Raw genomic sequence first — 27,568 nt, 5'->3', positions numbered from 1 at the left:
TCTCCTTTCCAAGAAATCTCTATTCCTTGTTCTTTTTCCGTCCTGGAGCAGCACGCCCTAGCCTGCGTAGAGTGAGTTTATCAACAGAATCAAGCATCAGAAAGGCCTGGGAGCAACTGTGAAAAGTTCCCTTGAAATGTACAAACTCACCTCTACTCTAAATACCTCCGAATAAGTTATATGGAAGCTTTGCCTCTTCACTTTTGTAACCCAATATTTTTCCTGGAGCAATTTTCCTCTTTGGGTCTTCAAGACAACCAGACCAGGTGGTATAGCATAGGAGGCAGAAGCGAGACCATTGGAGTATGTGGAAGGTCCAGGGAAGCTCCTGGTTCAGCAATGACAGTAGAAGAGTAGTTGATTTTCTTAGGTTACAGTGTCTGGCCTATGGGAAGGATATACAAACCCCCTACGGTGTAATCAGCTCAAGGACGGTGGTAGCTTACTTTAGCAAAGCACCTTCTAGAGTTTACGTTCCAATTTACGGATCTAAGCGAGGTCCCTCTGGGATTCAGGGAGGAAAGCGTTAATCTCCGCAACATTTCCCCATCACCAAAAAGTCACATCCTCCGAAGACGTCCTTCGTTTCCTCTCGCGAGAATATGAAAAAAACTTATGCTTTTTTATTAGCCCCGCCCCCAGCCCTATTAGTTGCCTAGCAACGATGCAACCAACCTCCGCAGTGCGAGGAAACTTGGGAACTAGCGATCTTTTTGGCTTTACAGTTTTCATCCACCTTCCAGAGCCGGCGTCAGCGTTTCGGATCTGAACCCGCCCCCTGGAGCCTGCGGGCGCCGGATTGGTCGATCCTCTCCAGGTGAGGACCGACGCCTGGGTGGAGGGGCCAGACCCGGGCACGTGATTTGCCGGCTACGGAGGTGCCGGGACCCGGGCCACAGTCTCCCGGCTCCCGTCCGCAGCGTAACGGGGAAAGTGCCGGGGCCATTGCCGGGAGGGAGCTTAGGAGGGATCACCGGGTGAGCGACAGCTGTACTGTGCCCGGGAGGGCCTGGGCGGGAGGGAGGAGGGGGGCTACGTGCAGCCGAATGAGGTGCGGGACGGTGATGCCTTACCGTTTCGGGGAAGTGCTGGCACTGCTGAGAGTGCGGACTTTCGGGGACCGGGAGCCGCGGCTGGTGTTGGGGCTGGAGCATTTGTGTGGTTGGTGGAAGGGCAGTGACAAGGTTCTTGAAGCAACAGGACTTTCGGTCCTCACGAGCCCCTTGTCTGGGTGTGGGGCGTGAGCACGAGGCTATTCCACCCCAGTTCGAGTCTTAATCAGCAGGTGACCTTGGGGAAGTCATTTATCACCTCTTTGCGCCCCCGTGTTCCTTATATAGACTGCGTTCCGAGGGAGGGATGGGAAGAGGGTGTGGAGCAAGGGCTTGCGAATGGGAACACCAGAGGAGAAATGGTGACGTACTAGGGTTGTCCCTGGGTCCAGTTACAGTTTTCCTTAAGGGAACATGTTTGAGATTTCCCCGTTTCTCCCGTTTTTTTCAGTCCATCTTGCCGTTGGGCTGCAGTGACTTTATGATAATGAACTGCATCTATTTGCAACCCACCTCACCCCCAACTTCTGCCACTACTCCCCCCAGATTCTTTTTTTCCCCCATGTTTATTTATTTTTGAAGGGGGGGGGCGACGGGCAGAGAGAGAGAGGGAGACCCAGAATCTGAAACAGGCTCCAGGCTCTGAGCTGTCAGAACAGAGCCCGACGCGGGGCTCGAACTCACAGAGTGTGAGTGAGATCATGACCCCAGCCGAAGTTGGACGCCCAACCAACTGAGTCACCCAGGCGCCCCACCATCAGCATCTTTTTTTTTTTTTTTTACATTTATTTTATTTTTGAGAGGCAGAGAGAGACAGAGCACAATTGGGGGAGGGGCAGAGAGAGGGGGAGACACAGAATCCGAAGCAGGCTCCAGGCTCTGAGCTGTCAGCACAGAGCCAGAGGCAGGGCTTGAACTCATCAACTGTGTGATCCTGACCTGAGCCCAAGTCAGTCGCTTAACCAACTGAGCCACTGAGGCACCCCTACTCCCCAGATTCTTAAACTAGAATCTGAGGTCAGGAAGGAACTTGGATGAGCCACTGACTGATTAAACTCAGTTTTTCAACCTGTAAAATGGGGGAAAGTAACAATGGTAGCAAAATATGCCTTACTGAAGGATTATTAGAAGGATTGAATTTATGTGAATGTAAACCCCTAAGTAGCATTTAACATGGAAGGTTCTAGTGCAACTGAGTTAACAGATGAGGAAACAGGGCTAAGGAGGACCTTCTCCAAAGGTCCTCCCAACTTGTTAACTGGGAACAACAAGTTCTGGGATTGACTCTTGGCCCCGTGTTCTTTCACTTATACTGCACCTGTCCTCTTCCCTGAGTGTTTTGAGGGATGTCTCCTTCCTTCCTTCCTTCCATTCCTTTTGTCCCTTCCAGACATCTCCTGAAGAGCTGCCATGTCTGGGAATTTTGCATCTTCCTCAGAACAGAACAACAACAGCTGTGAAACCAAAACCTCCAGTCTCCGAATGTCAGAGAAGAAATGTTGTGAGTTCGGGGAAGGAGGAGGGGCTGCTCCCTCCCAGGATTTTATCTTGGGAATAGAATTGTAATCCTTGACTTTAATGCTTGGTGGGAGTAAGCGATAATTCTTTGACATGGGAACTTAAAACCAAATCTACAAGGGGAATTTCTTGTCCGAAACAAGGAGACCCAGTGAAATGTCTGTCACTGGGGCTAGACCGCTGGTATTTCTCTACATTTTCTTACTGCTTTCTTTAACTGCCTCGTGGGGTGGGGGTGGAGGGATCTGCACACTTGATTGATGTTGAAAGTTACACGGTATGCAAGGCAGAATGGCAGGTGCAGGGATTACTTAGGGCTGATACTGTGAACAGTTTCCCTTTATTTGGGGGGCCAAGTTTTGTGAGGATGCTGCTCACTGTGGACGTGGCGGGTGAGAGCCAGCAGTCGTTCATTTTGACTGGCCTTAGGGGAGTCAACCCTGGCATCTGACTTCTCACTCTGACGTGGGCACCCTGCTTCCCACAGGGTTAGCCTTTGCACTTTGCAAACTACTTTTCCCGCAAGTTCACTCCTCTGGGGACAGGTATCACCGGAGTGTTTCCCTGCCGGTTGTTTAGACAGAGACATCAGGTGGGTTTGTAGAGAAATGAAGCATCATTTCTTCTCCCCATGCACCTGCATTCCTGACCATCATTGTAGACTGTATGGTCCAAAAGGTCCTCAAGGAATGCTAACCCTCGCCCCTGCTCCAGATGCCCCTTTCCTTTGGAACCCTGTCAGTCAGTTCTCACTTCAGTGGTTATGCGTATCAGCAGGTGGGAACGACAGCCAACCAGCGCGAGACCTGGAATCCATCTCTCATGGTCAAAGCTTTCCCTCAGGTCTCGGCCTTGATGTCATGTCCTTGTCAGTCTCATGATTAAGGACGATGATCTCTTTTCATCTAGCACTGACGAAGCTTGCTGGGGTTTGCGCTGCAACAGAGGCAGCCTGTTTGGATGTGACACTGGGGTTGGCACACCTCTATGATTAGGGTCTCCGTTCTCTGCCAGAGCAGGAAGCCGGGTACTGAGGGCAAATAGGAGATAACTGGTATAGCATGATGTTTGAGTGCATCCCTTGGAGTCAGACTGCTTGGGTTTGAATCCCGTTTTACTACTTCTTAGCTGTGTGCCCTTGAACATGTTGCTTATCCTCTCCGGGCCTTAGTTTGCTTATTTATAAAATGGGAATACAAATAATATCTCCCCCTAGAAGGATGTGAGCGTTAAATGAGTCAATATAAGAAAGTACTTACAAGAGTTTTTCTGTAGCTGAAGGGTGTTAGTTTTCACTGGTGACTCTATTTTCATTGCATATAAATTGAAAATGCTGTGCTGGGAGCTATTTGAAAGAGCCCTGTGAAGGATTAGATTCTCAGTAAAGAATGCTTTCTCCTCTTGCTGTACTGTAACCCGGATTTGGGGGTATAGGATGCACATCTTAAAGAGAGGTGCACACATGTTACTAGGACACTTGAGCTGGTGGGGACGCGGGCTGCACAGTGCCCAGCATCAGCCTTCTAGCTCCGCTTTATTCTCCACAGAAACCTGCTACCTGCCTTTCCTGCTCTTCTGCAGTTTTTCTGCCTTGAGGGCTCTCGATAGTTAAGGAGGCAGTATTCCCAGGTCTCTTTCCTATCCTCTAGTCTCTGATTCCTGCTCTGGGCTCTGATTTCTCCTTTCCAAGCTCCATCTTCTTCTCCCCCACTGGAAGCGTCTGGGCTGTCCTGACACCGCCATCTTTCATTTACCCCCTTTTTCTTCTCCCCTCGTGGGTTGGACCGGGGGACAGCTGCAGCCACAGTCAAAGGAGAAACACACATGAAAATACGTGTTAGCCGATTTCCTTTTTTTCTGTTGCTTGCCTGTGTCTTGGAGCAGGGCTCCCCTGGCTGCTTAGTGCTCACACCCAGCAGTTGCTTTATTAATAGGTCAGCCGTTATCCCCTTGCTGCCAGTTACACCTGTGTTGGCTGGCTTCACTCCGGGAAGTGCCTGAGCTGGGGGACCAGAGAATGACTTTAGGGAGCCACAGCCTCCAAAGGAGCATTACTGGAACTTCAGCGGCTCCAGGGATGGGGGCGACAGGGTGGTTGCTGGCCGAGGTGCCTTTAAGGTGCTCAGATGACTGGCTTCAGGGCATCTTAAAGGCACCTCAGGAATTAGGCCTGTTGGGGATAGGGGTGAGTGTGGGCGTACATGCATTTCTTTGTTTCTTTCGTTCTTTGATATTTTGAGTGGGTCTGGAACAGACCAATTCCCATGTGTACCTCCATGTATCATGGAGCGTTTTTTTGCGTGTGTTCATAAATGCAAATTTGCCTCTTTCTGCGTAGTAATACTTAACTGCATTATCTGGATATGCCAGCCTTCCCCTGATGCACATTTGTGCTGTTTCCAGTTTTCCATCATCGTAGACAATGCTGCAGGGAGCATGCTCACGTGTACACCTTTGCCTGTTTGCACAGAAATCATAGGAGGAAAGATAGGCACATCTGAAATGTTTGTCAGCATTACTGGTTTATTCTCCTAAAAACTTCTACGTTGTTAGCTATTTTTAATACTTCAAAGCACATGAGTGGAAATTGGGCATTATCAACTATAGCTGCAGAACTTGGCTGTTTCATGCCTATCAGTCAAATAGCAAGAGGTAATTGGCAGTTTTATGACTTTTCATACAAGAAAAAAGATACTACTAACGAAATACATTTTAATAGGCTGTATATTCCAAAATTTTGGGTGTATTTAGAACATACCGTGGAAGAAGACCTTGTTCATGGAAAGGCTGGGAACCACTGACCTTCTACCTTCGAACCACCAATGCTCTCTCCATTGACCTTCTAGACCACCTCTTGGGATTAGATTAGAGAGTGTAGTCATACTTATCATATGATTGCCGTCGCCAGGTGCTGACAAGAGCTAGTGGCTGGAACTGATGGGGCTGTCATGAAACCAGGAGTCCGGTCAGAGCCCTGACTTGACCTTCTGTAGAACTGTGGGCCGAGCTGTTCACTTCCCTGGGTCTCAATGTTTCTGTTTATAGGAGGGAGGTTATCAACCCCTCCATTCCTCTAATTATGTTCATGAGGGAGAATAAATTTAAGATTGAGAAAGGGAGGGGCACGTGGGTGACTCAGTCAGCTAAGCATCTAACTCTTGATTTCGGCTCAGATCATGATATCACAGTTCATGGGTTTGAGTCCTGCATTGGGCTCCATGCTGATGGCACGGAGCCTGCTTGGGATTCTGTCTCCCTCTCTCTCTGCCCTTCCCCTGCTCTCTCTCTCTCTTTCAAAATAAATAAGTAAACATTAAAAAACAATTAAAAAAAAAGATTAAGAAAGCAAATTAAACCTTATGTAAAGAAGGTAGGAGAGAATTTTCAGCATTGAAACAGCTTTCCATTATATGTCAAGGGGTATGTTTCATTGTCCCTGAAATTAATCAGCTTGAACTATCTACTCTTCAAATTAAGGTGGTAGTGGTTTGGTTTTGTAACCAGCTGGACAGAAGGTTCCTAATTTTGTCAATGTGGCAATCTGAGATAGGAAGTGTGGCTTCGTTTCAGAAACTAAGAAGTCCTGGAAAATGAGAAGCCCAGCGGTGGGAGGTATGGTGCCTAGGGGAGTCTTTAGAGACCCCTGTTTTCTTTTGCTCTTAGCATTCTCTGACCGGTTAGGTAAGCATTCAGCAGCTGGCCCCCTGTTTAGCTTCAGAGCAGCTCCCAAGTATCAGTTCATGTTCAGCTTTAGGGAGGGTGAGAGGACCTTAGGGGGAAGCGCCTAATGGGCTGGAAGTTGTGGACAAAGCAGGCCCAGAAGTGCAGGTAATGAGGCAAATCACGGGGGATTGAGAAGAGCATCACGCTGAGCTGGAGAAAGTGAAGACTCAGGAGAATTTTACTACTGAAACCCGAGGCAGCTGCTTCCGGGCAGACCTGTTAGGGGATCAGAGATCGGGGATTCACATCAGCTAAGTCTGCAGGGTGGTGTTTTTGCCTGGCTTTGTGCTCCCTATTTGTACAGAGATGAAAATCATTTGTGTTGCTCATTACCTACCTTGGAGGAGCCCCTGCTCAGGCCCAGGCATTTTCCCTGTGCACATGGGTAAAGGACTAAAGGCCAAGTCCCCTGACCCCTCATCTCGGCATCTACTCCTCCCTGACTACTTGGGCCACTCTTTGATTTCTGGGTACTTCTTGCCAAACACCGTAAGGAAACGCTCTTCCTTCTGTGGTCTTCCTCTACCCAGGCCCTTCTGCCCACTTCTCCCCTGAGATCTGTTGAAAATGACTTTCCCGTGCACGTAGCCCAGTTTAACTGAATTGTTTCTTAGCCTTATAGGGTCACCTTGTCTCAGAACAGAGAAGCAGCAGCGACCTGCAGGGCACCTTTTGGAAAGCAGTGCTGGGAAGTGGAGAGGGGAGGCAGTTCTTTCCCTTTCCCAGCCCTGGGCAGGGCCTCCCCTCACAAGAGCCTGTAGAGCCCAAGTCCTACATGACCTCAGTTTGGGTCCTGGCCCAGGAGAGTGGCTGGCAGCAGTGGAGGCCCATCTCCTGCCGCTCCTCTGTGGCAGGACAGGCCGGGTGGCCGGGGTGCGGGTGTAGCCAGGCCCCGTGAGCAAGCTGCTCAGGAAGCTCCAGCTCTGTTGGGTCTGTTCTAGGAGCCAGCCCAGCTCTGCACTGGAGACTCTCCAGACACAAGGCGTGTCTCCACAGCCAGATCAACCTTGGGTTACCCGACATGGTTGTGTCAAGGAAGGTGCCATGGTTCTTATCTTCCTAATCCTTGCCATTTTGCCCTCTCTTCCCACCTTAGGTACCTCTGTGGAGATGTTGCATATGTGGGGAAGACATATCTTGGTTTGGGTACTTCTTGGAAATCTACATGACCTTTTAATTCTCTTTTAGGAGGTTGGACTGCTATCTCCTCAGTTTGCCTTCCCAGTTTTCCCTTGGGTTTACTGAGGCTTATAAAGATTAAATCAGGTTATGGCTATGAAGTACCTAGCCCAGTGCGTGAACCTTACTCAGCCCCTAGCCATTCAGTTCTGCTCTCTTTTTCCCCCCTCTAGCATGGGCCTCTTACATGACCAACTCCCCAACGCTCATTGTTATGATTGGCCTGCCAGCCCGGGGCAAAACCTACGTGTCCAAGAAACTCACACGCTACCTCAACTGGATTGGAGTGCCCACCAAAGGTAGGTGCAGATCATGTATTCCTTGGTAAGGGAAATGATTAGCTCTTGGGCCTCCCGGGCCTCTGGGCGATTTATTCTCCTTGGCATCAAGGTTATAGGGTGCTCCTGGCAGAAATAGTGGTTGCTTCCTGATTTACTGGATTTATTCCCTGTTTACAGACTTGTTTCCTTTTGGCCTGGGTGGATGGGCCTAGTTTTAAGGGAATGCCTTTGGTAATGTAGGGCTTTGCATTTTCAGAGCCCTTCTGTGTATATCATCCTGCCTCATCCTAGCAGTACCCCTGTGAAATAGCCAAAGTGACTGAGGAAATTGAAACTCAGGCAGTTTAAGACTTGTTCAAGGTCTAGTAAGTCTGAACTTGAATCTAACTTGTCTCTCAATCTGGTATTGTTCCCAACATACCATGGTGCTTTTTTCATTTCCTTGGCCATTCTGACAGTAGACCAAGAAGTCCCCTTTGGTGGGACCATTGTGTTGTTTCACTGCTGAAGGCTGTTGGTGTCATCTGCAGTGTTTAATCTTGGGGTATATCGGCGTGAAGCAGTCAAGTCCTATAAGTCATATGACTTCTTCCGGCATGACAACGAGGAGGCCATGAAGATCCGCAAGTGAGTCCTCTTAGGCCTGACCTCCCAGCCAGCTCTTCCTCTGCCATCACAAGACTAGATGTGACAGGGCTCGGTTTTCATTTCAGTAAACATCCTGTGGGGCTTTTTAACTGGAAGTTGTTTGGTGGATGGGTCATACTGGGTTTGGGAGGTAGAACAGGCTCAGGGAGATGCATGTGTGTTTGTAGGGTAAACCTGCAGAGGGACGCTTGGTACGCATGGGGCAGAGGAAGGAGAAAGGTGTGGGGGGGTGTAAAAACTTCAGGGGGGAGGTTGAAAAGTCTAGTTAGGGAAAATGTTTGACCATTGGGAAAGCCGAGCGGGAGGGGATGTGAGTCCTTTAGCAACCGAGTCGTTCACGTCTCTGAACTTGGTCTGGTGCTGCTCTCGCTGATGTCCTCTGTTCTCACGGCAGACAGTGCGCTCTGGTGGCACTGCAAGATGTGAAGGCATATCTTACAGAGGAGAGCGGGCAGATCGCGGTGAGCCTTCCCTGCCCCTTCCCCATCCTGGTCTCCACCCTTCCAGCAGCGTGACTGCACGGCCTCACATTGGGTCTGCCTCGGTGGGATTCCCAGTCTCTCTTCCCCCTCATCTACTTTGTGCCCTGTCTTCTCAGGTGTTCGATGCCACCAATACCACTAGGGAGAGGCGGGACATGATTCTGAACTTTGCCAAGGAGAATTCCTTCAAGGTAGGAACCTGGCTTCGTGCTGGGATGAGTGGAGGTGGGGAGCCAGGAGGGACACGTGGATCTCTTTGACTCTGGTGTCTGAGGACCGGCTTGGCTCTCCCTCTTCTTTTCTTGGGGAATACTCCCAGTCCTTGAGTGTTTTCTTTCAGGTCCTTTCTCAGCCCCGTAGCCGGTATGTCTGAGGCCCCGGGGATGTGGTAAGAGCTATTTTTAAACGAAGAGGCCTTGGAGGCCGCTCTCATGAAAGAAAATCCTGGAGGATGTGGTGACTGGGGTGGGGCAGGTGTGAGCACATGCTGTTAATTAACAGCCTGGCCATTTTGGACTCATTTATCACTGCCTTCTCTCCCTGGCCAGGTATTCTTTGTGGAATCTGTCTGTGACGATCCTGATGTCATTGCTGCCAACATCCTGGTGGGTGACTCCCCTGCATACCGCCACCTCTCTGTCCTCTCTGCCATGTGTTATGTGTGTGTTGGTGGCTGAGCGGGGAGAGTCAACCGGGTGATGAAAGAAATAGACACGTTTAACAATACAGGCTGATCGTTTTAATCTGCCGGAGCACCACTTTATACTTCCACACCCTTCCCTTGGGAGGCGAAGCTGAGGCTTTGAGGAATAAAGTAAGAGCTAGTTGTTGAATGGAAGCCAAGACTTAGACGGTAGGAGTTTTGGCCCCACGTTCTGGGTATCAGCTGGGTGCCGAGACCTCGGTATATCCTTAGAGTGGATCCGCCCCTTCGCTGTGTGTCAGGGCCGCCATATAGGAAGTTCACCTGCCCACTAACTGTCTACCATTCAGGTCAGCGCTGCATGCACTGAATGCCTTATGCTCTGTGCTGTCATAGTGTAAACCAGTGCTCATTTGATGGGTTGTGCTGTGCTGTGTAGACATGGTGTCATGGAAGTGCCCTCCTAGCAATGTGGGAACTTGGGACCATCTCAGAAGAAGCATCTGGTCCAAGTCAGGTCTGCATCAGATCAAACACCCTATTCTGAGTGGTTGTGTAGAGAAATTGAAGCCCATTCTGTTTTCCTGGCAGGGCACATAGAGGGATTGGGGCCCAGGAGCATTTTCAGCTGCGTGACTGCCTCAGTCCTTCAGCCAAGGGCAGGCACATGATTCCCCAGTTGTCTTTCCTTTCTTGGTTGCCAGGGTCACAGGACAGGGAGGGGGCGCTCAACGAGTGGGGATTGCCAACACTCTAGTGAAAGGGCCCTTCTGTGGACTTCCTTCTCTTTATTTAGCGCTGGCTGTTTATGGGAGGGCTGTTAAGGGCAGACCTCTGACCAGGCCCTATTCTTCCTGTGATTCCAGGAGGTAAAGGTGTCGAGCCCTGACTACCCTGAAAGGAACAGGGAGAATGTGATGGAGGACTTCCTAAAGAGGATCGAGTGCTACAAAGTCACCTATCGGCCCCTTGACCCAGACAGCTATGACAAGTAAGCTTTAAGGCCATGGTTTGAAGGGCCTGAGGCTGGGGTCTCATTTGAGAAAAGAGCCTTTCTCCCCCTGTCCTCAAACCTTCTGTCTGACAATCCAGACCTGTAATGTTTACATCCTTCCAGAGAAACAAGGTGTGGAATTGTGGCTTCGATGTAGGTCACGTCTTACACTTGAATAGTGAGGTGTCTTTTACCACCATTCTTCTTCTCTCTTCTCTAAAACAGGGTTTCTCAGTCTCAGCGTTGTTGACGTTCTGAGCTGGCTAATTTTTAATCAGAGCAGTAGGGGGCTGTCTCGTGCACGGTGGGATGTTTAGCAGCATCCCTGGCCTCCCCTCACTAGACATCGGTAATACTCCCAATCTGCCTCAACCTAAAGTGTTCTCAGACACTGCAGATGTCCCTGGGGAACACAGCCACCCCAGGTTGAGGACCACTGCTCTGGATCCATGGTTCTCATCTAGGGTGTTGTAGGAAACCCCTCAGAGAGATGTGTCATCGGTTTTTGAAAAATTTTTAAAGTTTATTGCGTGTATGTATATTGTGTAATGTATAAGTATATATATATGTTACATGTATCGCCCTAACATTATGTAGAAATATATGTTCGTATAAAATATGACATGCAGACATGTACAAATATGGGTAATGTATATATACTGTTGTTTTACATATAAATGCACATAATACGAATAGATACAAACAAAAATTTATAATAAACTCAAATATAGGTTGTATATAAAACATGTGTGTAGGGGTATGAATATGCATATGTGTATATATACCTGTATGTATATGTGTATGTATACACACACAGACACACGTGTCTGTGTGTGGATATATAGCACGTAAAGTCCTTGCCATGCCTGGCTCGCCAGAAATGTCTGGTCGGGGCCAGCCGTTGTTACTGTGCCAGTGTCTGTTAGCAATGTAGTGTGCAGTATGGGATAACTTGATATGCACGAGGTGCGAGAGCTACAGTAAAATGTCAGGTCCGTTTTGGAGAAAGACGTGTACACAGAAACCTGGGAGAATGTGGCCTTTGGCAAAGTATGTAGTCGGGGCAGTTAACAGCCGTGTTCAAGAACACAGCCCTGCAGCCAAGCAAGTGGCGACATAAGTGTGCATAGCCCATCATTCGGTTGTGTTAATGGTCTGCTTAATGTTTGGAGTCTCAAAGTTCCTTCAAGCAGATTGCCCAGAACGTTAGTATTTGGATGTGTTCCTTAATTTAAAGGTTGAAAACCACTGTTCTAAATAGGGTGTAATAGTATATTCTTCATAGAGGTCCTATGTAGAATAACATTCTAAAAGAGTGTGTGTGTGTGTGTGTGTGTGTGTGTGTGTGTGTGTGTTGGTGGGTAGGGTTTGGGTGATGTTTATTTGCATCGTTACACATTTTTTTGGAAAATTTTTTGGAATGAGCATGGATCATTTTTACAGTGAGACAAATTCTCTGATGGGGCACCAGCTGTGGAAGTGCCTCTGAGAGAGGCTTGGTTCGGTCGATGCAGGAATGCAGAGAGATTTCTAAGATTCTGCTGCCTCCTGCCCTCCCTGCCAGCGAAGCCGTTCTCGCTCCCTCAGATGGGGAATGTGCTTTTCACCAAACTTCAGGGTAGCAAGATTGTCACATCACCTAGTCTAGCCCCTGAAGGAAAGTCTGGATTCTTTGTATCATACCTGTCTACACTGCATGGCACAGTATAGGCCCTGAAGAAGTGGTAGACTGGATCTGAGGTGTAACCCATCTCTTACCGCTTGTTTCCTTAAATGTGAGTTGGCTCTGATAGGAGAGGAGGAAGAGCTGTCTTGAGCCCGAAAGTGGCTGTGGGAATCCTTCCCTTCCCACTGTTATCCTCAGATTTTCACTCCTGGGGATTCTCTTTTCTCCTGCTCTGTCCCAGGGATCTTTCTTTCATCAAGGTGATAAATGTGGGCCAGCGATTTTTAGTGAACAGAGTCCAGGACTACATCCAGAGCAAAATAGTCTACTACCTCATGAACATCCACGTGCAGCCTCGCACCATTTACCTTTGCCGGCACGGAGAGAGTGAATTCAACCTCTTGGGGAAGATTGGGGGCGACTCTGGCCTCTCGGCACGGGGAAAGCAGGTGAGTGGTTCGGCAGCAGGCTCAAGTTCCCAGGCTTAGGGTTGGAGGAAGGACATGGCAGAGGTCACGCCTCTTATCCCATTACTTCTTCCTAAATCCCATTGGGGCTTAGTCAAGCAAATGTTGAAGACATTTTCTCATCCACTGATTCTGTGTTGTAATGTGGATAACTTAGAACCACTTCTGCTGTTCATGGGACCGTCAGATATCTCTTGGGCACGACTTGTGTCCCTAGCACAGTACAGGATGCTCCAGTTGAAGTTCATTTCCCTGTGGGTTTATCCTAACTGTGTAGCATGTTTTGAATTTTGGCCATGATCCTACATGTTGTCTTTTACAGGCCAGGCTAGCAATCATGTGTATGTGCGTGTGTGTCTCCTTTTAAAATTTTATCTCAAACCCCAGTTTGCCCAGGCTCTAAGGAAGTTTCTGGGGGAACAGGAGATAGCAGACCTCAAAGTGTGGACAAGCCAGCTGAAGAGGACTATCCAGACTGCTGAGTCCCTGGGTGTAACATATGAGCAGTGGAAGATTCTGAATGAGATTGATGCTGTGAGTAAGAAATTCTGATGGCTACAAAGCCAGTAAGAGTCTCTTATTCAGGCAGGGAGCTCAGAAGTCAGGAGATGGGCAGTTTTGTCTAGAAAACTAGAACTACCGGGTAGTAGTACGTGGGGAGGAGGTGAGAACAATTGCACCCCCAGTCAGGACTGCCTGCCTCATGCTTGAGCCCCTGTGCCAGTGATGGGCCCAAACCAGTTTGCGACCTAGCCGCTCTGGTACGTGGGGAGGGGGAAGCTCCATTTTGTTCTTTTGCCCATTTTTCTCCTGGGAAAAAGAAATGGCTAACAACACTTTAATTTCTGGTTAGATCATTTGGTCAGCTCTTTTGGAAAAGTCCTTTCCAAATCGTTCTTGGCTTTTTCTGTCCTTGAGCATAGAAGTAGGCCTCTCCTTCTTCCCTTCTCTTCCCTTCCCTTCCCTTCCCTTCCCTTCCCTCCCTTCCCTTCCCCTCCCCTCCTCTTCCCACCTTCCTTCCTTCCTTCCTTCCTTCCTTCCTTCCTTCCTTCCTTCCTTCCTTCCTTTCTCCCTCCCTCCCTTTCATTATTATTATATATTTTTGTGTTTTTTTTTTTAAATTTTTTTTTTTTCAACGTTTATTTATTTTTGGGACCGAGAGAGACAGAGCATGAACGGGGGAGGGGCAGAGAGAGAGGGAGACACAGAATCCGAAACAGGCTCCAGGCTCTGAGCCATCATCAGCCCAGAGCCCGACGCGGGGCTCGAACTCACGGACCGCAAGATCGTGACCTGGCTGAAGTCGGACGCTTAACTGACTGCGCCACCCAGGCGCCCCTATTATTATATATTTTTGAATGTACATCCAAGTTAGTTAACATATTATATAAAAATGATTTCAGGAATAGAATTTAGTGATTTATCACTTACATATAACACCCAGTGCTCATCACAACAAGTGCCCTCCTTAATGCCCATCACCCATTTAGCCCATCCCCCCACCCACCTCCCCTCCAGCAACCATCAGTTTGTTCTCTGTATTTAAGAGTCTCTTATGGTTTGCCTTCCTCTCTGTTTTTACCTTATTTTTCCTTCCCTTCCCCTATGTTCAACTGTTGTGTTTCTTAAATTCCACATATGAGTGACATCATATATCTTATTTCACTCAGCATAATATATTCTAGTTCCAACCATGTTGTTGCAGATGGCAAGATTTCATTCTTTTTCGTCGAGAAGTAGACCTTTCTTTTTCATTTCTTTCTCTGTACCTTTTTATGCCTTCTGTAAGAATTCTCTGGTCCCTTCCGTGTCCCCTCTTTCCCTGTTTCCTGTTCCCTCTATCCTGCTGACTTTTCTTGACTTCTTACTCCTCCGAAGTAGCCGAAGCAAGCGACAGCTTAAGCAGCCACGTCCTGTCTGCGGCGGCCCTCCCCCTGCCAGCGTCACACGCCTGGGCCAGTCAGTGGCAGCGCGGGCAAGCACCACAGTGCCTGGCACGTAGTGAGAGCTGGGGTTCTTCGGTGTTGTCCCCCTTGTGTGGGGGGGTGCACGGGCCGGTCTGCCTCCTCCAGCCGGCGTGGCTCCCTGCAGGGTGTGTGCGAGGAGATGACCTACGCAGAGATTGAGAAGCAGTACCCAGAGGAGTTTGCGCTTCGGGACCAAGAGAAATACCTGTATCGATACCCTGGCGGGGAGGTGAGACTCCCGTCACGTGGGGCAACTGCCCAGCTCTCGGTTGGGGGTTTAGCTTTAAATTGGGGGAAGGAGTGAATGTGATGTGGAGGGTCTAGAAAGGGTGGTCACGGCATCGTGTCGTTTTTCCCTTCTGCCTTTGGGTCACGCTGTGTTGAATTCAGCTTAGACAGTCGAATGGCTCATTGAGATCTCCGGGGGAAAAGGTGACAGGATGTCTTCTGTGTTGACTAATTGCAGAACCAACATCATCTCTTTTACATCTTTCTTTCGTACCACTCCCTCTGTCCCACCCCACCCAAGCAGGCCTAGGCCCCAAGTAAATATATGGGACATGAATGATCCCCCTATCATCCGGCGTGTTTGAGGCCATTCCCTGGCTTGAGTGCTTCCTAGTCTGGAGTTGTGACGCAACGGCAGAGGCCCGGGGAGCCCCTAGGAGACTCTCGTTGCCTCACGTGCTGCCTGTTCCTCTGTGGGAAGGGGAAAAAACACGGGCTGAATTCAGATTTCCTCCTTTGGACCGCAGTTTTCTCGGTCCGAATGTTGCTCTTGAGTATTCTCAAGAGATCCCAGGGCTGGGGGAGTTAGCAGGCGACATGAAGTCGCTGAACCTCCAGGAGGAAAGCCAGCTGGGGAAGGAGAAGTGGCCTCTTGACTCCGGACCCGGCCGCCAACCTGGCTGCTGGCCTGTGCCTGGCCTCTTACCGGTGTGCCCCACTTCCTCCGCAGTCGTACCAGGACCTGGTGCAGCGGCTGGAGCCTGTCATCATGGAGCTGGAGCGTCAGGGCAACGTCCTCGTCATCTCCCACCAGGCTGTCATGCGCTGCCTCCTGGCCTACTTCTTGGATAAGGGTGCAGGTGACATTTGAGGGAAGGGCCAGGGGACACAGTCATGGGGAGGGGGCTAGACTTGAGGTGGCACCAGGATCCTGGGCAACCGGACCTCCCCTCTTCCACTCAAACTGGAGTGCATTCTTGAGGCAGCGGCGTGGGGCTCCCAGCAGCCACTGGGCCAACTACTGGCTGAATTTACTCTGCTGATACAAAAGCCCTCGGCAGAGAGTGGCCGCTGCTGGAGTTCCTTGATCCTCCTTGGCTAAAGGGCCAGCGTCAAGCTGACACTCCTGGCAGAATCAGGATGTTCAGTGGTCAGACATTCCCAGCTTGTTATTTGGTTACGAGGAGCGTGGTGTCTTACAACCATCTTCATTCTTTGGATTGGGCGTAGGACAGTTTCTGTCTGGGTAGAGCCGTAAGGAAATTGCTGGCTTTTCTGACCCTTTCCTTCGTGATCTACCTGAGCTGCTGGGAAGCTTGCAGGCCGGCCTCTGGCATACCCAGCTGGGCCCCCATGTTCTCATCCATGGGGATCTGGCTCCTGCTCTTACTCCTGTTTTCCCTGCGTGGAAGGATCCAAAATGGACTGATTTCCTTTCTTAGCCTCTCAGTAGTAGCTTGGGCAGCTTCTTTGGTGCCTGTCCTGATAATTGTCTGGGATTCAGGAGGGGGATTATGCAACTCTAGGTAGGGTAAAGAAAACTCATGGGCTGAGATTCGCCCACCAACGTGACCTTACTCCATAATACAGCGACTTCTGGCACCTGGTCTTTCTGCTTTCAGATGAGCTACCGTACCTGAGGTGTCCTCTCCATACCATCTTCAAGCTTACTCCTGTGGCCTACGGTAACTATGAGCTAAGGAGCTGGGCAGGAGGTGGGGACCGAAAACAGTCAGGATATTTGAATTTTGTCTGAAGTTTGTCCAGAAGTTCAACTTCATGACCCCTGTATACCAGGGGAATCCCAAGAATGCCTTCCATTTTTAAAAGTATGTTTGTATGTTTGTATGTGAGCATATATACGTACTTTTATGGTATGCTTCCCATACTGAAACAAAGAATTTTTCTTCGAGCTTTTTTTCCCCTGAAAGCCTGTTCTCTTTCCTCCGTTTTCTCAGGATGCAAAGTGGAAACAATTAAACTCAACGTGGAGGCTGTGAACACTCATCGTGACAAGCCAACTGTAAGTATTTTCTCGTAGATGAACGTGCAGCTTCCCTGCCACCTGGAGTCTTTGCACCTCTGACATCACGAGCCTGGGCTTTTGTTTATGTACAAAAGGAAAACGCGTCCAGAACTCGTGTCCTGTGTAGTCTCCTTACTTCCAAAAGGAAGAGATGTTGGAATTATTATTTTTAAAAATTAGTACCTCTTTCCTGAGTCTTCACTTGAAAGGTGGCTCCTGGAAGTCCTGTTAAATACGGAAAGTGTTTAGCTGAAGTGAAATACAAATTTTTTCCCCCAGGGAATGCTCCCTTTAGAATATAGGATCCAGGAGACCCTATACAGTGGGGTTAAGAGGAATAGATTCGTTCCTTGGTCTGTCCTGATAATCTGTGTGATCTTAAGCCCCTTCCTTTTGTGGGCCCTCTTTCACTATGGACTGTGATGCTCAAGGACCTTTAGCTACAACCCTTTAGTTTCCAGGGGCTGGGGACAAGGCCATGGCCCATGTCTTATGAGAGGCTCTGTCTGCAGAGGAGCAGGAGTGGAGGAAACTTGTGGTTACGAGCATTGTTTAACCTTGATGAGTGAGCTTTTGGCTTGCCTTTCATTTGTATGGTGTCCCTCCATTTCTAATCAGAACAACTTCCCCAAGAACCAAACCCCTGTAAGGATGAGAAGGAACAGCTTTACGCCTCTGTCCAGTTCGAATACAATAAGGCGTCCAAGAAATTACAGTGTTGGGAGCCGGCCCCTCAAGCCCCTCAGCCCTCTCCGTGCCCTGGACACGCAAGAAGGGGCCGACCAGCCGAAGACCCAAGTCAGCATTCCGGTGGTGTAACCCTATATCCCCCACCCCACCCCTGCCCCGGCTTGGCCTCCTGCCCTTGTCACTAATCACCAAGGAGTCATTTAACTTCTAGCCCCCACCCCCAACAACACACCGTGGATCTCAACAGAGAACATGAGCTCATGTGTTTCCAGACCAATCTTAGCTGTTCTGCAGTGTGAAACATCTCCCCGCCCAGGGGCAAGTTGACCTGCGGCCGTTTCAGGACATGTCCTCGGTTGGGGTGGTCTGGAGGAGGAGGAAAAGGGGTACACTCCCCTGGGTGCTTAGCATAGCTGGCTCTGAGGTTAAGTATGCCCCATAGACTTGGTTTTTGTCCTCGGTGTCTAAACTCACTAATGTCCTTGTGTTGCTAAAGTGGGGGGCAGGGCAGAGGGGGGACACAGAAGCCCATTTTGCCTTCACTTTTGTCTCTTCAAGGTGTGCTCTACTCACAGTCCTTACTTGCCTGCTTTGTTCCCCTCCCTCATCTTCCCTTTGGATTGTCCGGTGTGATGCATGGCATTGTCATCTTGTCTGTCGAGGTGGGAAGGGGTGGTGGGCGAGAGAGAAGTCAAGGCTCTGTTGATGCTCTCTCTACAGGGGGCTTCAATGGATCGGGACTGGGGAGTGTGGTTTTTTCCACCCCCCCCTCCTTTCCTCTCAAGCCAGGTCGTGAAAGGGTCAGCCCAGGCCTCAGAACATCCACAGATGCTCTGGAGCCTACAGGTGGACACAGAGCGAGAGCTCGCACCTCGGTTCACGAGAACCAGTCTGAAGTGTGCGGTGCCCTGGGGGAGTTGGCTCTGAGCACGTGGGAAATAGCTGGGTTGGTAGTTTTCACTTCGGGAGCCAGGCACAGGGCCCTTGGCAGTTGTGGAGTGAGGTTCGGGAGAGGACGGTCTCTAGCTCTTACTGGGCTCCTGTAGGGCGGTCGTGTCTTTTTCTCCCCAGTGGCTCCCCATTTGCCAACCACAGCAGCTTTCCTGCCAAGGCCAGTGACCTCTGGGGCTGTCGAGAAGGACAGAGTTAAAGAGTCACCTCTGATGGAATTGCTCAAACAGCAGAGAAGAGTCCACTAGAGCTTTTTCTGATTTTCCCGTAATTTTCAACACACTCCCCTCTTTACGTTAAAAAAAAATTACGCAAGAGCAGTTGTTGTTTTCTTTGTTCTAAATATGGAGAAGCCTGGTCATGAAGTTAATCTCCCTCACTGGCATATTCTTTTGTCTCATCTTGCCATCCAGAAGTCTTCGGGACCCTGAGGGGTCTAGCCTTTCATTCTCCGGAATTGCCTGTTCACTTGCGTCACCTTATTTTTTCAGTAGGGCTAAACAGGAAATGTTTAGAGCAAGGAGTTCTTCTTAGCTTCTTGGTGACCCGTGGCGGCATACTCCTCCCCCGCTCCGATTCTGTATCTAAAACAGGAACGTATGTGCAGTTTTCTGAGAGGGAAGCCCAGATCTCTCATGAGATTTTGTTTTAAAAGCGATGGAATGGGTCCACACCTTGAAGTTACCGATTTGCCTTTTAGAGGTAACCAGCAAGAGCCAGTCACCTGTTTGCCAAGGGTGTTTTCGTTGGGTGATAGATGACCTTTTGTCATGGTTCTCACCTAGGAGCAGTCATTAGAATCCTCTTTAGAACTTTTGAAACCTAGACGTGCCTGGGTCCACTTCAGGCTTAATACTAACTCAGAGTCTTTGGGATTGGGGTCTGGACATGCACGTGTTGAAACGACTTCCCGAATTCTGATTCCTACTCCACGTTAGAACTCCTTTTTATGAAGCTGTGGGGGAGAAATACCGGAATAGTTCCTTGGACAGCACGTCAACCTAAGAATTCGGAATTCCTCTCGGCTCGGAAGGGGTGATTCTTTGGAGTTAGATGTGTGAGCAGATCACAATATTAAATGAAGTGACGCCTGTGAAGGCAGTCTGCTGTGTTCTAGAGGGTCACCCGAGGTTCTAGTCCCATCTTTAACCCTTTGTGTTGAACAGATCCCTGTGTGAATAAATGCACTTGGGTAATAGCTGGGAATTTTAGGCACTCTGGATAAAGGCACAGAGATAAAATTTGTCGAATGATAAGGGTTATCATCATAGGCAGCCCACTTGTGACCATGAGTCCTTTATTCTTACACCCATCACGGCCTTTCCAAAGGCTGCTTGCCTAGATTCTGCTCCTAATTGCGTCTAACCTGCTATTCCTGTTTCGCTGTTACATTCTATGTACACAGTGTCTTTGTGGGGCTTGGTGGTGAGGGTGGTGGAGGGGTGGGGTACACAGAAGTAGAAGAAAAGGTCCTTGCCCTGAAGAAGGTTATATTAGAGACAGGGTGTGCAATTTATGCTAAATGAACATTTGCGAAAGAGCGACACATCGAGTCTGTAAATGTAGACATTGCAGTGGAGTTCAGATTACTTCTCCTGACGTTCCTCTTGTCCTCTGGCTAGGAGACTAAAGGGGCTGGGAGGAGAGAACCCCCACCCCGCCAGGTGAGAATGAGGCCTAGGTGGTATGTGTGGCACTTTGAGAAGGTGGCCTCATCTCACTTGGCTGGCAGCATTTTAGCCTAAATGATTATTATTATTATTTTTTCTTCTTTTTTCCCTGCTGTGCAGTGAGAGCAATTCAGAACTCATGAATGACGAGCAGGAGCATCTTGAGCCAAAGACTTTGGATTTGGGCTGTACGTACTTTTAGTGAGAGGAGAATTCTCTAACGAGCTAGCATTGTGTTACCCTGTTGTAAACCCCGCCACGGGACACACAGGTCACTGGGGAGTTCGTTCTGGCCCTCAGCCCGCCCATCGTTTCTCCACTCTCCCCCTGCCCTGGTGTGCTTCCCCCAGAAGAGGAGCCTGAGGTGGGCTTACTACGCTCAGGTGGGACCCAAGAAATTAGGATTTGACAGTAGCATGGGTTTCAGAGTCCTTCAGTTTCTAGAGCAAGATCCCTCCAGAGAAGTTAGAGCAGGAAGAAGCCAGGAGAATACAGAAGGCGTAGAGCTGTTACTCCACATTTCAGAGAAGTTCTACTTCCTTTCTTTTCTGTCTTCCTCTTCCTTTCTTACTAAAACGTGTATTGGTAGTATATACACATGACTGTAATTGTGCCTAGATCACAGATTCTACAAAGAAAGGATGGATTCCGGAGTACCCTTTGCTGAGACTTTCCATTTCGTTGTGGGAGAAATAGGCGAAGGTTTTAGCATTTAATCTACTAAGTTATTTAGTCTAGTAAACGAGGAAAGGAAAATCGTTGTATATTTTATTTTCTCACTTGGAAGCTGAACGATGATTTTTGTGACAGACTTGAACGAGGAATGTAAAGCAGATTTAGAGAACTAGCTTCTCTGGTCTCTTAATCCTCAAATTAGAATTTAGCTCTTATTATCTGTATTATCTCTGGTTTTGTTTTGACAAGGGGATTGTTTTGCATTCGGTTGCAAAGCGGAATAAGAAAATGTTTTAAAAACGTGCATGGTGCTAGGGGTCCGCCCTCTCTTATTGTCTCAGGTTTGTTTGCTGTCCTTCCGCGAAGTTAGAGTTAGGAATACAATTTACTCCTATTCCTAGACTGAATGAAAATAGTGTTTCCTGGGAGGTTCCTCTTTGCAACCCACAGTTGATCTGCAGAGGCCCTGGCATTTTGAAGAAACATGACATAACCTTGGAAATAAATCCGTCTTACAATCTTTCTGTGAGTAGGAGATCTAAGTTCTGGAGAAACTCATTGGTGCTTGGAGTAGCCAAAGGATGGGGAAGAGTGTCCAAGAACTGAGAGAACTATATCCGGGTTACACAGTCGTACGCACATCCCGTTGTCTTTGCTGAGTTCAGAGGCCACGTTGTGTTCGTTTGCAAGAAATGTGATAAATTCACTCGGGTTTTCTAGTATGCATTTTCACTTGGTCACGTTTTAAATGTTTTCATTTTGAAAAATATCTAACGATCGAGTCAGATTGCAGCATTGGCAACTGGATCAGGGTTGATCTCTGACTTCCCGCAGAGGTGACATCAGCCATCAGAAGGATGTCCGGGAATTTAATTTAGATGCATAGTGTCCAGAAGACTGTATCCAGTAGTAGTATAAGTATACTCACTGACTGGCAGACCCTGGTAGAGTCTGTATGTTGACTGACTGACTGAGAGACTATGTATGGTAGGGTCCCGGTGCTGACTGACAGACTCTGGTAAGATCCATATGCTGACCGACTGACAGACTCCAGTAGGATCTGTATGCTGATGACTGACGGACTCTATTGGGGTCTGTATGCTGACAGTCTGTTTTCTAATTGTGGCAGTTAATAGTATATGCATATTATTGTCGTTCTGTGTCTGTTGCATGAGCCCTACAAAGAAAGGAAGGAAGCACTCACTTTTTTTTTTTTAAGGGGGACATTCTGTACGCTATGATTTTTAATAGACCTTTCTTTTAGAGTAGCAGCCAAATCCCCACCGTTTTGCAGCAGATGATGAAAACATCACTTGTGTATAGTATTTTGTAAACTCAGCGAAGGAAATGCCTACTCAAAGCCTGAAATTGTTACCTCTGCCCGAATTCATTCCATCCATTCTCCCACTTCTAGGCAGGACTTCCCTTTCACTGCCTGTTTCTGAACCTTCTGTGTCCTCAGCTTCCGTGTTACGGGATGTAGCAGCGGCTCATGCCGCTGTGTGTGTAGTTGGCCATGCATTTGGCTCTCACTCATAATCTAGTACATAAAAATGCAAGGGAAATTTTGCACTTAAAAATTGATTTTAAGAGTTGGCAGAAGTATTCTTTCCAGCAAGCCTTTCACTGGGGATCTAGGACCATTATTTACCAACGTGGTGTTTTTGTATCTGAATTGCTTGTGCACATTTTTTTAAATCGTGTTGGAATAACAAAATCAACTCATTCTGATCTGGTGGCGGTTTTACTGTGGCGAAAGCAAAGGACTGATCACCAGCTGTGCCCCTTGGAGGGGGTTGGAAATGGGTGAAGGGAATGGACTGACTTGGGAACTCACGTACTAGTTATCCTGCGGATTTCCTAGGCACAGCTCTGGTGAAAAAGGAATGTGAGTCCTTACCAGCGTTCTGATTTAATCTGGTAACATTGATATCAAAATATGCCACTCAGATCCACAGAAGGTGTGTATAACTATATTTGAAATGTTTTTTGTGTGTGCGCGTGTGTGTAGAATGGGTCAATAAAATTGGCGTGTAACTTGAACCTATCAGAAGGCTTCTGGGTTTTTTGTTTTGTATTTCGGATTGTGTTCTCCACCCACTCCCCCCACCTCCAAAACGATCTCATGCTGCTCCGTGATCGAGCCTCAGACAAGCCAAAGCCAGTTGGCAGTGTGACTGGAGTCCTTGATGGAGTCATGGCTCTCTTCCACCACCTTCTGGGAAACATGGGTAGGACGTTATGGAAGGCACGTGAACTTGAGTAGGAGTTGTGTGTACTTTTTGGCGCCTCTACAAGAACTAAGAAAAAATTAACCTTTGCCCACACCGTACTGTGACTCCCATTAGCAATGTGTACCTCTTCGTCGTAAAGAAACAATGTGGAGATCTCTTAGAATTTAGTGGGCTGTTCCTTCTGGAATATGACCTGCCTGTTTCTAAAGCGCTTACAGTCGAAGGGATAAAATGGCATTTATCTTCTGAGACAGGAAAGATAGGTGGGATTGTGTCACTGTCTCCTGCCTCATTCCTTGGTACCCTCGCAAGGAGCAGGAGCTCGTTAGACATGCAGACTCTCCGGCCCCGTCACAGGCCTCCTGAATCAGAAGCTTCATCCTCATGGGATTAGCAAGTGATTCAGATGCACATTTATCACTTGAGCAACACTGCTCTCGGGGCAAGAATTTCTCCAGAAAAAAAAAAAAAAAACCATTAAATCCCAGTTTATGGGAAGAAGTTGATTTGTGCTACGACCGGTTGCGGGACGAACTGGGATAACAACCGTAGAGACCCTCTTCACAAGCCAAGTTGCCCTGAACGTGGTGCCATTTTCTCGGCATGGCCTTTTGGCTGGTAGGGGCCTACGTGCTCTCCTTTTACCACAGGGCTCATGTGGCTCGTATCTTGGGCATATAGCTTATGGTCTAGAGGTCTGGAAGAACTGCCTGGTCCAGCATGGGTACAAGGTTGGTTTCTCAGGGGAAGAAGCCCATGACTGTACCGGTGGAGTTTGGCTGAATCCCAAGGTTTACCCGGGTGTGTGTGAGCACACCAGAGTGTCCATGCGTGTGTGCGGATGTGGGGATCTGGCCTGTGGGGGAGCAGTGGAAGCGGGGGGGGGGGGGGGCAGGGATTCTGCGTTACTTTCACCGGTCCCTTTGTGGTGGTGTAACGGCTTTCTCTTTCTTCTCCGGCTCCTAGGCGGAGTCCATGCTGGCTGTGCACAGGCACTTGTCTTCCACGATGTCCCTCACGTCGCATTCCTGATGACGAGAAGGCTGAGAGGCCAGACTTCTCCAGGATCAACTATAAAGCGTGGGATGTCAGCTCCACAGGGGCTTGATCAGGAAGTTGAGCGGGGATCGGACGTTGGGGTCCCCCAAAATGAGGCCTGGAAAAACATCACATTTCTTCCCCTCATGCCTAATGGAATTTCTGCTACACTGAAGAACTTCACTTCCCTGTGCCTCAAAACATCTAACAGCCTGAGTCCATTAGTTTTTATTATCTCTTTGCTGGGTGTGACCTCAGTTGGTCAATCTCGTTCCGTTTGGGCATTTAACTTCCTACCTGCAATTGTATCCCTGGCTGGCTGTTCTTTCCTGAAATGCACACGTACCTCTTTGGATTTAATTGTTTCCAAGTGAGTGGGCTGTGCTGCGCAAGCCTTTTCTGTGCTCTAAGAGCTGGTCTCTCCATCCGTTCCCGGCGAACGGGCTAGAGTACGACATACCTATGCGAGCAGTCCCTTTGTCACGTTGGAAACAAGAGACACATTCACCAGGTGAATAGAGAGGGTATCTGAGAAATTCAGTCCCTGAAACGTCTCTACTGTGGTGATGGAGAAGCAGCGTCAGCTGCCTTTTCGTTTAGAGAAGGTTTTCTTGTTCCAGGCCCCGTAAGGGCAGGATCTGACTGCAAGGCTCCCCAGAATGCATACCCATCTTCTAACTTCCCTTTTCATTTTCTACCTGTATTTTTTAGCTGATGCTGGGTCCTCTCATAGCTGCAGAGGGATAATACCGTTCTCCAGTGGGGGGGAATGAAGACGAGAAAGAAAAGTAGGGAACCATTTACATTACCTGAAGAAGTAAAGAAGGTTCCTTGGGAATCAACTCTACCAGGGAGTTCTGGCTTCAAAACAAGTGTAGGGGGACGTGACTGTCTGTGGGGTCTGTCACCATGATGTGGTCTCTAAGCTGTCGCTGTGACTTCAAGAGCAGTCTTCTGATGCCTGCCTCTTAGCTAATTGTCACTATCGGGGTCTACTGATCTGGTCTCTTAGGTAAAACGCGGCAGGGGGGGCGGGGAACAAGGGGGAATCGCGTCCTTGATGTATCCATCATTTGGTTTCCCTTAAAGATAAGCCAGGTAATCATTCTCTAGATCAGTGGTTGTCAAATGTACAAATAACTTTGTCAGTGTGATTTTAATCTGTCACCACTCCAAAGGAGGCTATGGAAGCTCCAAGGGATAAATATCTTACATGCAACCCCCCACCCCCTTTTTTTTTTTTTAAGAACAGTAAGTTTTTAGCTTTGTAAATAATTTTTCTCTTTCATGCAAATACCCACTTGCTGGACAAGAGGGTAAGTAGCAAGAGAAGTAATGAAATGCAACTGTTCCCAAATGGTTCTTTTATACTGTGGATGATACAGGGCTCTGTTACCTAAGATGTGATGAGCTGGGCTGCAGGCAGTTCAGCATCCAACAACTAGGAGCTGCTTTTATACGCACAAAGCTGCCTTCAGAAAGGCTCCTGACTCTGCTCTGTGGCAGGTGATTTTCATCTAGCTGCTCGTAGCTTGCTGTACTGGAACGCTTCAGTTCCTGTGATGCGGGTTTCTTACCGCATCTAAACACAGTGTCTGTTGATGATCCGATAATGTTCTTATTTAGTTATTTATTCATCCATGTAAGATATTTCGAAGTCCCCATATTAGTGTTTGCATGTGTTTAATCAGAATGTAAGATAATTGCTGGTGTCACTTTTCTGGTAGAAATTTAGGTAGTTTGAGATTTTAAGTCTGATGTCCATAGTATTACCTTAAACTAAATTTCCAGGGCATAGGTATCTGTCTTCTATAAAAGGATGATAACTGTGCTAAGACACAGTGGATTGCTTTTGAATACTTTTTTTTCTCATTGATTTTTATTGTAAGTATCAACCAAGAGATGCATTTCTCTGGATAAAATAAAATCATGCTAAAATATGTGAGTAATATGCATTGCTTTGTAATAAGAAACATAATAAAAGTTATTTTTAATTTAAAGATATAATTAATTTGGACATCACACACAAAATAGGATAACATTTGGTGCATTATATACATAACACAAAATGTTGGTAATGTGCAAAATGTTTTTGCAACTAGCTTCTTTAAGAAGGTTTTCAAGGGGCGCCTGGGTGGCGCAGTCGGTTAAGCGTCTGACTTCAGCCAGGTCACGATCTCGCACTCCGTGAGTTCGAGCCCCGCGTCAGGCTCTGGGCTGATGGCTCGGAGCCTGGAGCCTGTTTCCGATTCTGTGTCTCCCTCTCTCTCTGCCCCTCCCCCGTTCATGCTCTGTCTCTCTCTGTCCCAAAATAAATATTAAAAAAAAAATTAAAAAAAAAAAAAGGTTTTCAAATTACTGGACTATATATATATATATATATATATATATATATATATATATAGTTCCAACTGGTGTTTTGACTGGTGACTCCTGCTTTTATCAAGTTACATCAACCATTTTTAAATGATATCAGGGGGATCATTATTGCCATGTATTATCGGCATTCTGCAGCTTTTTTAACTTATTTAGAGAATATTTAATGATCACCTATTGGTTGCCATGCAGTGAGTAAAACCAAGTCCTTGTCCCCTTTTCTTGGAAAGGTCTCCAGGCACTCTTGCAGGGGTTATCTTATTCAGCGGTCCAGCCATCATCTGTAGAAGGCTAAGCATGTCTGCAATCATTTTCCCTATTTCACAAGTAGGTGAATGAACATACTAAGTGACTTACCTCAACACTGACGGAGTTTTTGTCAAAGCCCACACCTCAGAACAAGGTAAATGGTATGATATATAAAAATGAGGACCAACAGACGTATGCTATTTTTATTTTTTATTAAAAACTTTGTTTAATGTTTATTTTTGAGAGAGAGCATGAGCGGGGGAAGGGACAGAGAGAAAGGGGGACAGAGGATCTGACGTGGGGCTCGAACCCACAAACCATGAGATCGTGACCTGAACCGAAGTCAGATGCTTAACTAAGTGAGCCACCCAGGTGCCCCTATAACAAACTTTTTTTTTTTTTTAATTTTTTTAATGTTTATTTATTTTTGAAAGGGAGAGACAGAGTGCAAGTGGGGGAGGGGCAGAGAGAGAGAATCCAAAGCAGGCTCCAGGCTCTGAGCTGTCAGCACAGAGCCCGACGCGGGGCTCGAACTCACGGACCGCAAGATCATGACCTGAGCCGAAGTCGGACGCTTAACCGACCGAGCCACCCAGGCGCCCCTCAGACTACATGTTTGTGTGTTACCATATATGGGAGACAAAAAAGTAAAAAGTATATTAAAAACTATGCCACGTGGCATTCGGGGCTCAGTTGTTCCGATAGGAACCCAAGTGAGCAGTGCCAGCACAAATAAAACGGCTTCCTGGAAAGAAAAGCCTCAGTGCCACGACTCTCGGTGCGAAAATCCTGCCACAAACCCACTTTCATG

General features: G+C 48.0%; 1 protein-coding gene across 10 annotated transcripts; it reads left to right on the top strand.

The window, feature by feature from the left end:
* Positions 1 to 654: 654 nt before the first annotated feature.
* Positions 655 to 25,412, top strand: PFKFB2 (6-phosphofructo-2-kinase/fructose-2,6-biphosphatase 2). 10 transcript variants are annotated; one of them, XM_047841418.1, is made up of 16 exons: positions 839 to 977; positions 2,443 to 2,553; positions 7,646 to 7,771; positions 8,284 to 8,380; positions 8,796 to 8,862; positions 9,000 to 9,074; positions 9,432 to 9,488; positions 10,393 to 10,517; positions 12,428 to 12,635; positions 13,041 to 13,187; positions 14,745 to 14,849; positions 15,579 to 15,708; positions 16,471 to 16,533; positions 16,807 to 16,871; positions 17,493 to 17,684; positions 24,061 to 25,412. In XM_047841418.1, the coding sequence occupies exons 2-16, from the start codon at positions 2,463 to 2,465 to the stop codon at positions 24,124 to 24,126; spliced, it is 1,614 nt and encodes a 537-aa protein (XP_047697374.1). In that variant the 5' UTR covers positions 839 to 977; positions 2,443 to 2,462; the 3' UTR covers positions 24,127 to 25,412. The 10 variants fall into 10 exon arrangements, 8 of the variants coding, with proteins under 8 accessions (XP_047697369.1, XP_047697374.1, XP_047697370.1 ...); XR_007148348.1 differs by lacking the exon at positions 17,493 to 17,684 and having other exon boundaries at positions 16,439 to 16,533; positions 24,061 to 24,133; XR_007148347.1 differs by lacking the exon at positions 24,061 to 25,412 and having other exon boundaries at positions 16,439 to 16,533; positions 17,493 to 17,567.
* Positions 25,413 to 27,568: the final 2,156 nt, after the last annotated feature.

This window comes from Prionailurus viverrinus, chromosome F1 (assembly GCF_022837055.1).
Source record: "Prionailurus viverrinus isolate Anna chromosome F1, UM_Priviv_1.0, whole genome shotgun sequence".
Classification (NCBI taxonomy): domain Eukaryota; kingdom Metazoa; phylum Chordata; class Mammalia; order Carnivora; family Felidae; genus Prionailurus; species Prionailurus viverrinus.
The sequence above is the reverse complement of the archived record's forward strand: the minus strand, read 5'-3'. Positions and strand labels throughout refer to the sequence as shown.